Raw genomic sequence first — 18,327 nt, 5'->3', positions numbered from 1 at the left:
CTGTCCTCCTCCTCTTCCTGGCCTCTTAATGTTCTCTGGCCACTTCCCTGTGACCACTTTCTTGGCTCTTTGTAGCTGGTATCGGGTTGAAGCTTCCCCCACTCTGCTCTCCTGAGTCTATTCAGCACTACGGTGTCCAAAATTCTGTGCCATCAGTGAGAACCAGTCCTTGACCTTCTCTGGTCAGCATCCAACTGCTTTCTGCTCTTCTGAGAAGTTTCTTATATCTAGGCTGCCCCACCAAGCTGCTTCCTCACTGGCACCTAAGAAGCCTATCTCTCAATGGCTGGGTTCTGCACAGGTTCTTTCCAGCCTACCTTAACCCCTCATTCTGTAAAGTGGAGCAGCCACTCCACTACAATAATAGCTACTAGCTGAATGACTGACTCAATGTTTGACTCACAAAGCTGAATAAACATAAATCAAAGCTATAACATATACATACTAAAACTATGTAATTCTTAATTGCGTTGATGTAAAATTCAGAGATTCACAAAAATAACTGCAGTTGAGAATGAGATTTTAGTTCCAGAAGATAACCACTTGTTCTAAGGTTTTCAGTCTCTCTCTCCACAACAGATAAACATGTACACCATATGGAATTGTACAATCGTCATACATATGCCTCACTTGAAACCGGATAATCCTTCATTATAAGTTTAGCTTTAGAGTTGGGGTAGAGAATCTACTGTATTAATTGTAAACCTAACTTCTAACACACAGGACATTGTACAGTACCAAAGAGACATTATGCTTTCACATCTTCTGATGCCTTTGTTTATAAGAATAATAGCTTTATAAACCTCAGGCTAAATCTTTTTGTTAATTTTTAACCAAACTTAACATGTTCTTGCAAATAGATACATTTATCTTTATTAAGATGTCAAACATGATTGTTAACAGCACACTAATAACATGTTTTTCATTTAAAATGTGTTAATTTGTTTTGTTTTGGGTTTTTTTTTTTTTTAAAGAGAGGTTTGGTTTGTGTGTGTTAAGATAGTTTTCAGAGATTTACTAATGGGTGGATGTTCTTTTTTTTGCATATTTTAGGTTATCCTCTTCATGCACCTGAAGCCTACTTTCCCTATTTCAGGAAGCACAATGTCACATCGATTGTAAGACTAAACAAAAAGATCTATGAGGGAAAACGTTTTACAGATGCTGGCTTTGAGCATTATGACTTGTTCTTCATAGATGGAAGCACACCAAGTGACAGTATAGTGCGACGGTTCTTAAACATCTGCGAGAATGCCGAAGGTGCTATAGCTGTACACTGTAAAGGTATGTAAAAACCTTACAGAGTGCTTATGAGTTTGCAGTTCAAAATAAGAATAAATCCTCATTAATCATGGAAAAAGCATTTTGCCTGATAATAATTTTACTTAAGAGTTTTTGGTCCTCTGCAGGTTGTATTCCTTTTTCAGGGATCACATTAAATTATTTTACTCTAGCATGAGAATTATACATTACATTATTTGCCACTCAGTGCTATGCAGGGTTTCTTTTTTATTCTGTGTTATGATGATGCTGTTTATTTTTGTTTGTTTATTTTGTGTCTAGTGTTTATGGAAAATAGGTCAGTAGACGTTAAGAGGCACACAGTCCTTTTCATGCTTCTGAACTGCTACTGTAAATTTTGTCTGAAGAACATAATTTTTTATTGTAAAATACAATTTTGCAGTTATTGATGTAGCCTGAAAAAGATTAAAACATCAAGTACATTGCACCGTAACTTAATACAGGTTGCACCTCTAAAATCTGGGGTGCTCTGGTCTGGCAATGTTCATGGTTTGGCATCACCATGAATGTTCCACGATCAGATAGTGCCGGAGCACTGCAGGAGAGTGAGGGCTCTGGAACCAGCACACGGCTCAGTGGGGCTCCGAGGGTGGAGCCAGGAGCTGACACGCGGCTCAATTGGGCTGTGAGAGGGAAGCTGGGACGCCTGGAGGGCAGGGGCAGCAGGGAGGGTTGGCAGCAGGGGGCATGAAATGACCTCCCCTGGTCCAGAAAAATCCCTCATCCGGGACCACTCCAGTCCCGAGGGTGCTGGATCAGGGAAGTCCAACCTGTACTGGGTAGCACATAATAAATCTTTATATTCTGCCTGGAATGAAGTTTTGTGTTAGCTGTAGCATGAGGGACTTAATCAATATTTGATTACTAAAAAATGATAGATTATGTATCCAATTAAAATTTTAGACAAAGGAGAGGTCCAGTATCCTAGCCAGAGCAGCCTGTGTCCGCAGCAGGCTTGGGTGCCCCACAAGCAGGGATTGCTTTGACCAGGATGCCAGAGCAGCCTTTGCCTGTGGGGCATCCTGGCTGGCCACAAGCAGGGGCTGATTAGAGCCCCTGTTCACATCCCCTTGCTCGTATCCTTTTAATTGACAATTGAACACAGCCAATTAAATGGAATTTTACATCCCTAATAGAAACACTAGTCCAGGCAGTCCCCGGGTTACGTACAAGATAGGGACTATAGGTTTGTTCTTAAGTTGAATTTGTATGTAAGTCGGAACTGGCTCCAGATTCAGCTGCTGCCACTGAAACTGACCAGGAGCTGACTACACGAAGCCGGAGGCAGAGTTGCTCTGCCCCCAGCTTCCTGGAATCAGCATGATCAGTTTCAACACCTGCTGAATCTGTAGCCTGGGACAGAACAGCTGGGGCGCTGCCCGGTAGGTTCCCACAGGACCAACCCGGCAGCACCCCAGCTGCTCTACCCGAGGCATCCCGCAACAAAAGCCTGGTCTGCTGGGGGGAGGGGACCCCGCTGCCCATGCGGCTTTGCTCCTGCCTCCCTGGGGTGCTGGGGGAAGTCCCCCCCAGCACACCAGGGAGACCCGAGCAAAGCCGCACAGGCGGAGGGACCCCGCCGCCCGTGTGGCTTTACTCCTGTCTCCCTGGTCTGCTGGGGGGGGGGTCCAGCAAAGCCGCTGGACCCCCCAGCAGACCAGGGACACCCGAGCAAAGCCGCCGCCTGGGCAGCTTTGCTCGTTTGCCCGTGAGCAAAACCGCCCAGGCAGCGGGACCCCCGCCGCCTGGGTGGCTTTGCTCCTGTCCCCCTGGTCTGCTGGGGGGGGTCCAGTGGCTTTGCGAGAAAAGCCCCGTTCGTAAGTGCGGATCCGACATAAGTCGGATCCGCGTAAGTCGGGGACTGCCTGTACAGTTTGCCCAATCTGCAAACATAATTTTTAAAACATTTAAATTGAATGAGTGCTCACTTAATAACATGATTTAGTGATCAGAAAGTCAGTTTGGATCTCAATCCTGCCAATATTTAAATGCTTTCACACCCATGCTGAAGTGTTTGCAGGAATTGGGCCAGAACTTGTAAACTAGTCAGTCTTAAAACTTAGATTTTACTTTATCGGGTAATGCATTTTGCTTTTTTAACATTTATTATAGGATGTTAGATACATTTTCATATCTTGTAATCATAACAAATAAAAACTTCCCTTAAAAATCATTATTGAAATAAATTGCAAAAGCAAGTTATAATCTAAAAAGTTTTACTGGTGAAATCATAATGAAATCCACAATTCTACCTTTCTTCATTGTTTTCTTAAACACTTCTACAAAAACAAACTTCCAACAATTTGGTGCTTGTTTAGGTATCTGCCTAGCTTTATTTCTAAAACATAGCAAATTCTGTAAGAAACATAAGTGGCATGGATGAAATTGCTATATAGAGTTGTGATAGTGGTAAGGAGGAATATTTTGATTTCAAAATACTTAAGTGATATATATATGTAATTGTATATAAATAGTTATTTTAATGATTTTGTCTTTTATAGCTGGTCTGGGGAGAACAGGAACATTGATAGCCTGTTACATAATGAAACATTATAGATTCACACATGCTGAAGTCATTGCTTGGGTTAGAATATGCCGGCCAGGCTCAATTATAGGACCCCAGCAACACTTTTTGGAAGAGTAAGTATAGCACTTTTTGTTACTCTAGGGAGTCTACTGCTTCTAACCAACTCTGTTTTTACCTATTTGTAGTATCTACCAAATCTAAGCTATATAATCTCATAGGGTTTTGTGGCACCACTCATCACTTTAGTTTTTGACTACCTTTCACATAAAATCAGTAGCAAGTGTGACACATCTATGGAGTCTCTGGCAATTTCCCTTTATTATATTTAAAACTGTTCTGAATTTTGAGATTTTTTTTTTTGAGAGAGAGGCAGATGTGGAGAGGTTAGAAATTGAAAAGGGTGTCACTGTTGGGGCAAAAAGTATGTGGGGAAAAATATGTGATAAAGTTTTTAAAGATGGTATCTTAATGCATATGCACAAGAATCCTTAATCCTGGCATTACCCGATTTTTGAGTGCTTGACTTTGGACCCTGAATATTCGTTTAATAATCATGTGTTGTGGCAGTTCTGTCCAAGCCCAATGGGTCTCTCACTGCTGGCAGATAGTATTTGCCTCAGAGGCTTGCAGTAGCCCTTCCCACAGCCTCCTTCCATTTAAAGAAGCAGGGACTACAGCTTACCGAGCCATACTCATCACAGACTATTCAGGGTTTCAGAGTGAAAACCCCTCCATAGTCCTAGTTAGAGGGTGGTAAGTAATGTTTAATGGAAATGCAATTTCCATCAACTACTCGATTAGTCAATAAGGAGGGTGCGCGCTACCCCCGCTGGGCTCTGAAGTTTAAACGTAGTAGGAGCTTGACGTGAAGGCAGCCCGGCTCCTACTACATTTAAACTGCAGAGCCGCAGTGGGGTTAGCTCCTGGGGGCAACACAAGCTGGGACTGAGCAATTCCGGCTCATGACAGCTCTGGGATTGCTGCAGCTTTTGCTTTTAAATGTAGTAAGAGCCGCCTGACTCTTACTGCATTTAAAAAGCAGAGCCACAGCGGGTGACCCAGCATGAGCCAGGACCACTTCAGTCCCAGCTCGCACCGGGTCCCCAACTGCTGTGCCTCTGCTTTTTAAATGTAGTAAAAGCTGCCTGGATCCCCCTATTTCAGCTCTGCCTTTTAAATGTAGTAAGACCAGGAAGCTCTTACTACATTTAAATAGCAGAGGCGCAGCAGTCAGGGACCCAGCATGAGCCAGGACTGAAGCAGTCCCAGCTCATGCTGGGTCCCTCGCTGCGCCTCTGCTTTCACTGCCCTCCCCTTCAGAGATGGTGCTAGGGGGATCCAAAGCCAGCTCCCTCTAGCACTGGCTCCTGCTCCCCGAAGCGAGTAGTTGAGTTGTGACTTGACTACTCAGTAAACATAGGCTTATTGGGTAGTCGACTAATTACTTACATCCCTACTTACGTCTCCCTTCGTGGGTCAGTCTCTGTGTTGGCATGGGGGAGGTTTGGGGAGAACCTGAGCTCACCCACTACTCCGGGTTCTGGACCAGAGACCCTAAGGCAGCAGCAACAGATAGGGGTTGTTTTGCTTCCAATCTGGCAGGTTTTTCCCTGGGCCACTTCCTCAAACAATTCACTTTGTTCTGATTCATAAAGTGTTTTTCTTCTGAGTTGCATTGGTCATCTGGTCTCAGAAGTGTCTGGCTATTATAACAGAGTATTAAAGAAGTGAAAAACAATGAGTAACTGCATTTACAACCAAGCAAAATTTAAAAAAAAAGAAAAGAAAAGAAAATTGGGCAACAATAGATGATGTGAGGAGGCAAATATTGTATGTGTTTTCTTAGTAGTTCGTTTCATATGTTACATCATAACTGATAGATAAAATGTGGACAGTTGAGAGAGTGTAGATTATATTGATTTGTAGTAAAACAAAGTTTGCTTTTGCAGTTTGGAAAATGATAGCATAGGCAGAGTGGCAAATCAAATTACTGGGCTTAGTGTATTTATCCTCTTTAGTAAAAGGTCACAAGTTTAAATGTCATCACCAAGTAATAAGATGTTTCAACACCTAGATTTGCTTGGTGGTGTTGATTTTTTTTATTAACTTCCAAGTAATAATAGGCAGTAGCAGACATTTTAACAGATATTATAAGAAATGGGGATGTCCACATGAAAGTGTTATAATTACTTTTAATGATTAATATTCGTTCTGGGTCAGTTGACTCTTTTTTTTTTTTCATTTTTACTAGTTGTCTTAACAAAAAACTTAGTGTGGAAAAAATAGGACTACCTTTTCTAATGGTGACCCCTCCAAGTTAAAGCTAATAGAGCCTTCTTGGTAGAGCCCAGGAGGAACTTTGCATTGCCTTCGTTCGTATTGTGATATACCTATCCTTGCATAAAGGAATTCACTCTCTAAAATGATCAGCTGTCTTTCCCAAGAATTAAATTCACTTCTGTAATAGTATTAACAGAAGACTGCCACTACTACCAGTATCCCTTTATCGCTAACCATCTTTATTCTGATCTGTTTTTCACCATTCTTTGGTTTTGCCTCTTTCCAATGTGGGTGGCTTCTCCCAGCCTTTATTGTGATTGGATTTATACCACGGAAATTCCTGATAAAGACTTAAAGCACCCGTGCAAGTTGCAAAAGAGGTGTCTGCTCTTTTTAATCTTAAAAAAAATGTTCTGGAGCAACTAAATTAGTCCTTAACTAGTCTACAGTTACTGTAATAAGCAACATTACTGCCAGAAGACTGACAGATACCTGTTCCACTATTAGAGACAGAGAAGGTGAAATAATGTAAAAGATATTGTTGGTCTCAGGACATTTAGGAGACAACAAAGTTGCAACATTATTGTTCCACTTGTGTCATTGTGAAGTACAGTTTGGTAACTACTGGTTTATTTAAGCTCTGAATGTCAAGTAAGACACAAAATCAGCCATATCATAAACTGCCTTTAACATTTAAATTTAGCAGTAATAATCACCATAGAAAGATGCTACTGAGGTAGCTAGTAAACAGTAGACTTAATTTTGTTATATTATTGGTGTAACAGAATAAAGAATCAGATCCAGTGTTTTTTAGAGGCAACATACAAACCCAAGCACATATGAGTCAAGTACAGCCAGTCCCCAAGTTACGAATGCGATCCACACTTATGAACAGCACGGTCACATTTAAATGAATGGGGTCCGACTTACGAACAGATTGAGTTACAACCAAGTGTTTGGAACGTAACTCGTTCGTAAATCAGGGATTATCTGTATGTATCAAATGCCGCAGATTTTAAAATTTGATGTTAGGTTAATCTGTATTTATGTATTCATAGAATGAAACTTGTAAGCTAACAGAATTGCAGCTGTATTTTAAATACAGGTATCAGTAAAATAAAATTTGCAACTGCCACCTTGTAAAAGGGTAGGAAAATCTTCATTGGTTTTCTAACTCATCTCTACTCTCATAGCAAGCTTTTAGCGCATTATGAAAATGACATAACAGTTGACTTTGCCAGTCTTTTGTCTAATGAATTCAGCGTTATGAAAAATAAAGAAAGTGATTCTGAAAAGGTTTATAAATTAAACAGCTTTAATAAATTAATGAATAAGTTAATGAATAATTAACTTCATCAAGATAATTATAAAATGGAAATATGAAAACTTAAAGCATATGTCTTGTTTCAGAATTGTCTAAAGTATAATTGAACAACGATGGCCAAAATGGTGATTTTTTTTTTTTTGCTTAGCAATGCCAAAAGCATCTTTGATTATTTAGGTTCAAATAAAGGCTAGAGCTGTGATAAACTGAGATTTTGATTTAAAATAAATAAGTTACTTTGTTATTGTTGCCTTCAGTTTGGTACTAATGCCTGGATTTGGGTCACAAACCCACATATTAAGTGTCTGATTTAAAAAGCTTTATGTAAATTTAATTATATATACCCCCTGATTAATAAGCTTTCATTTGGCAATAGGACAGAGGGTTGTCTGAAGAGGTCAGTAAAAGTATTAAATTAATAATATCTTGGCCTGCTAGGCTGCCAACACCAGCCACTTTTTCTGCTTTCCTCCACTCATGCCCTGATTTAGTTGGGCTGAAGATGCTCCTCTCATTTCCTCCACTCCAAAGGGAACAACAACCTAATATGTATTCTAGGGAAGTTAAATTGCAGGTTATTGACTAATCAAATAGTCGATACATTTTGCTTTGGCTATTCAATTAGTCAATAGGGTGTCTCCACCTTTGAAGTGTAGCAACAGCCTTAAGGCTGCGTGCAGCACTGCCACTTTGAAATTCTCCCTGGGCTGCATGCGGAGCTGCCACTTTGAAAAGCTGTGGAGCCCGGCCTTTGAAACGCTAGGATTGGACTTCCACAGCGCTTCAAAGCGGCAGCGCCACAAGGAGCCTGGGATCAGCTGAGGACTCCCCAGCTGATCTTGGGCTCCCTGCAATGCTGCAGCTTTGAAATGCCACCGTGGGAGCCTGTGGCCCGGCTCCCGCATTTGTTTCAAAGTGGCACCATCGTGTGTAGCCCAGGGTGTGGCCCCAGGCTCCACGCAGCGCTGCTGCTTTGAAGTATCTCCTTCTTCTTTCCCCCTGCTTCTTTCTGATAGAGGCAACAAAGGCAGGGGGAGCCACTAGTTGACAAGCTTGTCGGCTATCCAAGAAGTATTGGCTTATCTGATAATTGACTAGTCCTTCACATCCCTAATGTATTTAGTAGCTTCCTTTGGGGATGAGCCATTTCCATGGAATAGGAAGGGGGCTTTGCATGTGTGTCACAGATTGTGCTAAACTAACATTTATTTCTACAAATATAAATACAATATAGTCACAAACTACCCTGTTACTCAGAGCATTAGTACTCACTCAGTGGATCTACACAGTGTGACATGACTCTGGGTTCTGCAGCAGTCCAGTGTGGCACATTGCAAATTTTAGTGGAAAATGCAGAGATGTTTTAAAAGGGAGTTATAAAAATGGGTATCACAATAAATACAGTTAATATTTTTAATCTTTCTCTGACCTAAATCTTTGTATTTGGCAGCACAAAACGTAATTGTAGAAATTGTTAGAACAGAGCTCATGGTTTTAATATTTGAGTTCAGTATTGGCACCTGAGGAAACATGGGAAGTGCTTTGAGATTCTGCTTGGGATTCTGCTTTTGTTAAACCATGAAGCAGTGAAATAGGTAACAGTTTTCATATTTTAAATATTGTTAGTGTTTAGAGTGAACAAGGATAGAGGTAAATGGAACAGCTCATGATTTACTGAAGAGTTACAGGCAGTCCCCGGGTTACATGGATCCGACTTACATCGGATCCCTACTTACAAACGGGGTAAGGCAACCCCGCATTAGCTGCTTCCCCCTAGCAGACCAGGGAGACGCGAAGCTAGCGCCCCCCCTCCCCCCCAGCAGACCAGGGAGATGCTGAGCAGCTTTTCTCAGCAGACACCTCAGCTTGAGAATAAAGGACTGAGGGAAGTGAGGTGTGGGAGAATAAAACTGAGCTCTAGAGAAATGTTTGGCTAGAGTTTCCCCTACAATATGTACCAGTTCCAACTTACATACAAATTCAACTTAAGAACAAACCTACAGTCCCTATCTTGTACGTAACCCAGGGACTGCCTGTACTTACTGATTTGGGCTGTAAATAGATGAAGAAAACATTGTTCTCATCTGGACAGTTAACTTCTCCAAACAAGAGAGCTAGAGATATTATATAGATCCAGATATACATAAATAGATACAGATTTATTTTCAGTTATTTGTTCTACTTTTTATTGAAGCAATGTCAGAGTTCCTCTTTGACCAAAAGAGTGTGTTTATGCTACAGCTCCATATCCTATATTGGCTGGTTTTATTTTTAAAATTCCCACCACAGCAGCAGCTGTGTAATCTCAGATCATTCTTTAAATACATGGGATACTGACTTTCCTCACTCTGTGTAGGAACACTTTTTCAGCTGTCTGATCCTGCTGTATTTACTGATTATCTGACCTCCCACTGGGAGCTTTTCTCTGATGCAGATAATCAAGTGTCTTTTTTTGTTTATTGCTGAAGTTGTCACTTTTTTTCCCCTCTAACAGGAGCTGTATGCAGGAGCTCATAGTGAGATTTGTGTGTTATGCTCCCACTTTTATTAGTTGTGTTATACTTTAAATCTTTTTCAGAGGGATAAGACAGAATGCCACATTTATTGATAATGTAACATTATTCTAGCATATGCATATAGTGCAACACACCCACCCACCCACTTTGTTGATGTTATAGTCACTGGCTAGGTGGTTTGATGCAGGGCTTCTGCCAGTCCGGACAGGTGCTCTAAGCTTGACAAGACGAGACCGGAAGATTCATGCAAAACACCCATCTTTTACAGCACTTTTCTTCCATTCAGTTCTATGCATTGTGCACCGTCAGTTCCTAATCAGTTTGTGTAACATCTGTTTATCTAGAAGTTGTTTTTTATGTCAGCATGTTGTGTTATCTGTTTTAGTTAGGGATGCTTGTCTTTAACTCCAAGGCCATCTGTCTGTCCTGCACCAGTCTCCCTTTTATCCAGGGCCCATTAGATAGTGTCTGCTGCTCCCGAGTCTTTAACTCCCCCTTTGGGTCATCTGGGCACTGAGGTAACCTTTAAGTTTTTATCTCTCTCTCTCTTCAAATACTCATATTCCTTGCACCCATTCACTCCTTCACATCTCCCCCTTTCCCACATAATTGCTTCACATAGGCAGAGAGATATAATTGCATATCTAATTCTAATACCAATTCTTGTTAGTACAAAACTTTAGTTATTTATTATATCTCTTTTACACCACCATCTATATTCTAGTTATTCTTTGGAGCAACAGTGTGATCATACTAAATTGCAGGAATTCTTCTGATCTCTTTCTGCCTTGACATCAGATAACAGACACAGTCTACCTGATGCAACTCCACCAATGGCCTAAAAGACAGTTCCTTCCTGCTAACCAGAGAAGGGTGGGCAAGAGAGTTAGTTGTTTAACATTTACTCTCATGCTATCCATTAAGCACATTACACAAAATACTATACAACTCTGTGGTCTACATCTAGAAATATATCACCTCAGGTAAATAGTTCACACCTGCTGGCAAATATGCAAATATTTGGTATGTGTGGTAATATTGTTTGAAATTATTTTAAATTGTACTGATATAGTCCATCTTTATCACTGATTTTATAGATATGTTATATTCATATTTTAAGCCTATACAAAGGAATGTGTTAGATGAGGAATAAAAGGTTTCCAGTTCACTTCTTCATATGCTTTTGTGATGGTCACTCATCTCTGGGACTTAGGTAATGATTTTCGTGTTGAAAATAAAAAAGGTGTTTAGTTTCTGTGAGGAAAATGAAGTAGGTAGAAGAAAATGCATTGCTTCGGTTTGCCACTGCTTTTCTTAGCAGTAAAGTGTCAAAAAAATCAACTTGAGAGTAGTTTTGTGGAGACTATTTACTGGGCTCTGTGCCACAGTGTACATTATTGGTAAGAGGACTGAACTTTCAAATGATCTGTCTGATCATTTTTATTAGACTATGTAAGTTTGCTTTCAAATATTAATGGGCAGCACTAAAAACAGTTACAAGCCTTGGTCCCTGTACGCAGACACCTGGGGAATGGAAAGGGACTGGAAGGGAGCTCTCTACACCTGTCAGGCAGAAGGCTTGAGACACGGAACCCCTGGAGGGAGCAGGCTGGCTAGGGAAGGCTATGAAGAAAGGGATATAAGCATTTTGAAGTCCAAAAGACAAGGGCTATGACAAGACCCTGATAGGTGGTGAAACTGGTAGTTTTTTTTGGTTTGTTTAGCATTTTATTAATAAAGACATAAGAAGAGAACAGAGACTGAGTTATTTGAAGCATGATTTTCTTCCCTAGCTAGCAGATTAGTCCTTCCATTTACAACCACATTTTATAATAGACTTCCAGATTATATAAACAAAAAGGTAAATTAATTTTCTGCTGCACAGCTTCTCTCTGCATTCATCACTAATGGGTAATCTTTCTGACCTGTGCTTTTTAGAAGCAATACAGCGTTGTTGCTGGAGGTGCCACCAACTAAGTTCCACCATCAACTCATGCCAGCAAAATTTTGTCTCTGGCAACAGAACAAGTTGGCTGTTCAGTTTTATTTCGTAACTTTAATTTGTATTCATTATTATGCAGTAGCAACTTCATGTTAGCATCTAACCCTTCCTACTCTCTCTTGAGCTGAAGGATCACTGGAGCATTGATGCTCTAGCTCTTTGGTTCCTCCAGTGCAATAGCACCACTTAGCAAGCTCCCTGTACCCCCATCACAGTAGCAAAGAAGTCCTGCACTCATTGAGCCAAGTCTAATAGGTGCTAATAAGATGGTTTTTCAGGAGCCTCACAGGATGAACTGTGCCCTGCTACTACTAGACACTGATCTTCGTTCTGCCAGCATATGGTGCTTTGAGTTAAACTGTCATGCCCTCTCCTGTCTCCCTCCTACTTACCATCCCCAAACCACAACTCTGCTGTGGGAAGGCTCATTGAGGAAGATGAGGATTTCCAAGGAGAGGAGAAGCCTTTGAGCCATCTCGGGAATAAATCTTGCAAACTCTAGAGGTTCCAGATCCAAAATAAAAAGCAAATATAGTCTTTGTAAGGCATGATTTCACTTTGTTAATGAGCAAGTGGAATAAATATCGGGATTTAAACCCATTCTTCTGTGCCTTCACACCAGGCAAAGTAGTAACTGGGATTTTTCTGTTCTCTGTAAAGTTCCTTCAGTGTGCTTGGTATCAGTCCCATCTTCACCCTGTAAGATATGTGGGCATGCGGAGAAGCTGTTACTCCTGTGAAGCCTTACCTCAGCTGAAACATAATAGGTATTGTGCCTTCCTAGCTTTAGTCCATGAATGTTGGCTCTCCCAAGGAAAAGTGCTCAGATTTCAGATAGTAGGGGAATAAATATTGTGCTTGTTTTTTGTTTGCTACCTGCGGACCATTACTTGACAGGGAGAGGAGATCAGAATATGAAGAGAAGCTAGAGGTCTTTCTCTGCCCCTCCCCATCTTCATGAGCTGGCTCCACATTAGATTGTAAGGAGCACCTTAAGAAGTCTGTACCTACTGTACAAGCACATTCCATGTGCAGCTACACTATGGGATTACAGAAACGTAAGTGAGAAATGCTTTCTCATGTTCAAACTAGCTCCTGATTTACTGAGTGATTGGTACTATGTTTCTTCTGAAATACTCCTATATTTTCTATATATTCACACACTAGTGAAAAGACATCACACCCTCAGAAAGAGGACTTTCCATAGGTAATAAGAGCAAGGAAGACATTTAGAAATTTTTAAACCTAAACTGTAGCCATTCAAATCAAAATCTTTCCTATACTTAGTAAAGAACATCCATCCGTTTGGTGATTAGCAAGTATTTATTTGTCTAGGTGTAGATTTCTTGTTTTCAATGTGAAAGATTACAGCTTCGCATTCTGGTCAAATCCTTGTAGTAGCATGTTGGCTATTTTTTTTATATGTCAAGAGGTATGGCTCCAAACTCATTGGCTGCAAAGAATAATTTTACCACCACTGTAAAGATTTGCAAAAATCTAAAACTTAATTGCATTCCTGACAGTAGTCATCCTTACCAGCTATCTCTAGCAGGTAGGATTACTAGCACTGTTTATTGATATGTATTGATATCATTCCTTGAGCAGGACTTCACAGAATATTCCTCAAGAAAGTCCTAATGAGATCATGGAACCACTTGTTGTATGCAATACGAAGTTAAGCACCATTCCCAGTACATAGCTGAATGTCTCTTGTGAGGTAAATACAGACAATATACTAAAAGCCAATCCAGGTTCACTCTGAGTCTTTACATGCTCATTGTGGAAACAAGCTTCACAATATGGGATGTGTATGTGAAAGACTAGGTGAGCCTGGGGTTATGATTCCTCACTTAGAAAAAAGGAATCATCTAACACTTTCTCCACCTCTCACCCTCTACTGTACAAATTTACAAAATCTCAGGCTGTGCATCTTTTTACTTAATTTTGAGAGATCTATCAGTTGCATGTTTGAAAAAAAAAGTAAATATCCATGCAAGATTGACTACTATGGTCCATTGAGTCCAGTGTTCTGTATGACCATAACCAGACTAGCAGCTGCTTTGGAAGAAGGTGCATCAAACTCTGTAGTGAATTTGATGGAACAGCTTTCCCATATGGGAAGTTTTCTCTGCCTTCCTCTGGCTTAAAAATTAGCTTGTTGCCCTAAATCCTGAATCCATTCCAAAATCAGCGAATAACTAAAGGTCAGTGTGACGGGGTGAGGCAACCCCGCACTAAGGGTACCCACCCCCCAGCGAGGCAGGGAGAAGCGGCGTGGCTTTTCTCGCCGCCGCCAGGGACGCGGTCGGCGGGGCAGCGGGGACATGCCGCTCGGCAGGCAGCTTGACTGGCACGGCCCCGAGCACCACGGGAGAAGTGCCCCCCGCGCTGGGAGAGACGGTGGCAACGGGGGAGGAATGCCACCCCGCCAGCCTCGGAGCGGGCGGCCCTGTAAACGCCCCCAGGCAAGGCCTATTCCCCACTGATGCCAGCGGCAAGGAGGACGCCGGGGGTGAGTGGAGACAGCTGGGGAGGAGAGGGTGGAGCCGCGGGCGAACGCCGGTGCAGGCGTTCTGGAAGGGAGAGGGCGGCACCCTCCCCAGGTATAAAACCCGCAGAGCCAGAAGGGGAAGGGGAGGCGAGGAGGAGGACGCCGGATGAAGGGACTGAGAGGCACGAGGAAGCAGCGGGACAAGCCGACTGGTGAGCGGATGAGCGAGGGTGTGAGGAAGCAGCCCAGGGCAGGTGCATACTGGAGCCCGCGGGCTGATGTGTTGAGGCTCTGTGCCCCATCAGCCAGGTTGGGGGAGTGAGGTTAGTCTCCCCCGCCTTAGGGCCCTGGGCTGGGGTCTAGAGAGAGGGTGGGCCCGGACCCCCCTCACCTCCTCGCTCGAGGGGTCGTCTGGGCGACCGAAGGGAGGGTTGACCGGGCACCGTTTAATGAAGACTGGGAGTGACTGAGACAGCGAACGGGGCGGCGGGACTGCCCGGGGCGGGGTGAGCCCCTGTACCCCATAACAGTCAGACCTTGACTGAGGTAATGGAAGACAAAAAGAATCTAATGTCTTTAAATCTAGAGAAATGAAGTCTCCTTCAAGACCACCATTGGTCTAAAAGACAATTGTTTTGGACTTGTTAAGCAGTCAAAGAATCTCCTTTCTATGTGCAACAAAGAACCAGACCTCTCACAGCAAGGACCTCTTCTCCGTCCATACATAGACCAATCACTGTTAGCAGCCAGATGTTGAAGGAAAAGTGTAACACATCAGTTCTTCATTAATTTTATTGGTACATTTTGGAATCAAGACAGAACTCAGCTAGAAAATATTTTTGGTCTTGTCAAATGCAATTTCTGATATGACGACAAACAATCATTACTTTGGGGCAGGGATGTTCTATGTTATATTTTTACAGTGCCCACAGCTGGAAGCAGCCTATAGATGTTTCTGTAATACAGCTTTTAATCGTCATGAAATTTTGCACATGAGCTACACTAGAGTTCCCCCAGGATTGTAGGACTCATCAGAGAAAAGTAGGTAACAGCCCTACCAGCATTCTTTATGCAGGTATATTGGACTCTCCAAATGATGTCAAGATTAAATAATATCAGATTAGAAAAGCTTGTGTGTGGCCTTTCTAGTTGCCATCACAAGAACCCACACTCCTTTTATCATGAAGAAAAAATTATTCTTACAGCTCCCAGGAATCTTTCTGCCCATGGTAGGTGGTTCTTAAAACATTTCCTGGGAAATAGTTCTCCTATGATTTTGTTCTAATCCTCAGCATTTCTTTGGCATAACTAGGCATTCCTAAACCTCTAAAAATTGTGACATGAAAGTGTCTAGGCCCTACCTGAAGAAGAAAGTCAAAGGTTTCTATTCCTCTGCCAGAAGCATCCTCTGGTAGGAGGATGCTACTGTGTTTCCAAATAGTTCTTTAAATTACAGCGCTTTTGCCTTGTATTGGGAGGCCCAGGTTTTTGCTTATTCTACTATAATAATTAGTACTTTACTTACTAACCCATCACTTAACCCTCCACATTTTTGTGTATCACTACTTTCCATTTGTTATGAATGAGGAGATTACCTATGCAGCAATATAAAACATTTCTTACCCAATCATTTTCTTTGATAATAGCTTCCATCTTCATTCAACTAGCATGAACGTCTGGTAAATGACTAAAACACAATTTGTACCAAAATGAATGTTTAGAGAGAGACTAAAAATGTAATTGCCTCTTGTTAATATAATTTCAAGTTGTTGTTGAATGCTAATACTCAGATCCTGGTGTTGCTGTAGTGTTGCAAAATCTCATCTGGTAGCCTGAATTGAAGCATGGGCCTCGTTGTTCAATCTGCAAATTCCACATGAGAGAAGTGTTATCTATTTGTTATGAATAAGGAGAAAATTCCTAACAGAAATGTGATACTAAAAATTCTCATTGTCATCTCCTCTGCATTATTATTACTAAAATGGAACACAGTAGTGTCTATAATAGGGATGTGAATGACTAGTCGCTTCCCTCACCCTTGCTGCCTCTATCAGAAAGATGCAGCGGCGGGTGGGAGAGAAAAAGGTGTGCTTCAAAACGGCACCACTGCATTTGGCGCTGCTGCTTTGAAATGCTGCGTACAACCCAGCTGTTGGGAGTCCTCAGCTGGCCCAGGCTACATACAGCATTTCAAAGTGGCAGCGCCGTGTGGAGGCTGGGGTCCGCTGGGTACTCCCCTGCTGACTCCAGGGTCCATGAGGCCCTGCCGCCTTGAAATGCCACATGGAGCCTCAGGTCAGCTGAAGACTCGGAGTCCCCAACTGACCTCGGCTCCGTGCAGCACTGCTGCTTTGAAACACCTCGGGGAGCATAGGACCAGCCGGGGACTGCTCGATTCCCCTGTTGGCCCCATGCTCCCCACAGCACTTTCACTTTTGAAGTGTAGCAATAGGCCTGGGGAAGACAAAAGTGCCCTTATTGACTAATTGAATAGTCAATGCGAATTGCATCGACTATTTGATTAGCCAAATAATCAAAATTTTAAATCCCTAGTCTAAAAGCTACAGATTGTGGTAGGCATTTATGCATACACACAACAAAAACAGTTTTTGTACTAAACAACTTCCAGTTTAATCTATATACAGTTTGCAAGATCATTGTGTATGTTAGGGATGTTAGAAATTGTAATTGAATAGTCGTGTAACTACATGAAATCTTAGCAGACACGACTATTCAATAATCCCCTGAGGCGGGGACAGAAGCCAGGGCACTCCTGGCCCCAACCCCAGGGAGCACCCTGCTACTCCGACTGCTGCCTCTGAATTAGAAGCAGCAGTGTGGGGTGGCAGGCGGGAGCTGGTCTGCGAGGGGAGCCAATTTAAAAACCAGAAGTCTGAGCTCCCTGCGGAAAGAGGCTAGTCCACAGTAGCAGCCCCTACGATGCTGGGGGAGAAGGGTGTCTGAGCCTCTGTCCACAGAGAGATCAGACCCTCTGTGGACAGGGGCTGCTGCCACAGAGCAGCCTCTGTCCGCGGCAGACCCAAGCTTGCCATGGACAGAGGCTGCTCCATGGGAGGCCATCTGCGGGTAGCTGAGGCTTTTCGGTTACATCCCTAGTGTAGTATGTGTGTGGTTTTAACATGTTGTTCCAAAATGACTGGGTTCTGCAGTACATTGTTTGTCTTTCTGATTCAGATAAGCTTCTTTTAAACAAAAACCTGAAGTATTTTGGAGGAAAAGAGACAGATGTAATATATATATTTGACGCACATAACCATACAGGGATTCATATCTGAGCCATTACTTTTTTATTTATTACCAAAGAAGAGATGTACCCATTAATTATAGGATGTATTTATGAGTATATATGAAAGACAGAATGTTTTCAGTTGATGGTTTGATGTGTCTCACTAGTTTTGGCTGCATGTAAATTTGTTGTTGATACTAATTGGTTTTGGTTTAATTTAAACAGGAAGCAAGCAACATTGTGGATCCAAGGAGATGTCTTCCGATCCAAACAGAAAAAACAATCAGTTGATGACGGAACTGTGAATAAAATTCTTTCTAGTTTGGATGACCTTTCAATCAGTGTGAGTTTTAGTAAAGCATAAAACTTAGAACAAAGTGGGGAGGTTAGCATTCACTGGTAGAATCATGCACCAAAAGGATGGGACTCATAAGTTTTAATAATGAACTATATCCAATTTTAAAGCTTTTTTCCATAGTATAATGACTGTTAAAATCACATATGAATTGAAGAAGAAAATGGATCTTTTAAAAATACACATATTAAATGAGGATAATAAAAAGAATGTTCTTGGTGTTCAATAATGATAAAGGAAAAATAATTTATAATGAATTTATAGATTCAGAGGAAAAATATTT

General features: G+C 41.9%; 1 protein-coding gene across 2 annotated transcripts in view; it reads left to right on the top strand.

Annotated features, from left to right (window-relative positions):
* The window catches only part of CDC14A (cell division cycle 14A), a 129,120-nt gene that overhangs the window by 84,934 nt on the left and 25,859 nt on the right, over positions 1 to 18,327 (top strand). For both annotated transcript variants that reach the window (XM_014571900.3, XM_014571899.3), the window contains exons 9-11: positions 1,054 to 1,284; positions 3,804 to 3,942; positions 17,915 to 18,032. In XM_014571900.3, the coding sequence (XP_014427386.2) occupies positions 1,054 to 1,284; positions 3,804 to 3,942; positions 17,915 to 18,032 (488 nt within the window). The remainder of the gene's footprint in view (positions 1 to 1,053; positions 1,285 to 3,803; positions 3,943 to 17,914; positions 18,033 to 18,327) is intronic.

Source organism: Pelodiscus sinensis, chromosome 9 (genome assembly GCF_049634645.1).
Source record: "Pelodiscus sinensis isolate JC-2024 chromosome 9, ASM4963464v1, whole genome shotgun sequence".
NCBI classification, from domain to species: domain Eukaryota; kingdom Metazoa; phylum Chordata; order Testudines; family Trionychidae; genus Pelodiscus; species Pelodiscus sinensis.
Note: the sequence above shows the minus strand (reverse complement) of the source record. Positions and strands in the feature narration are given on the sequence as shown.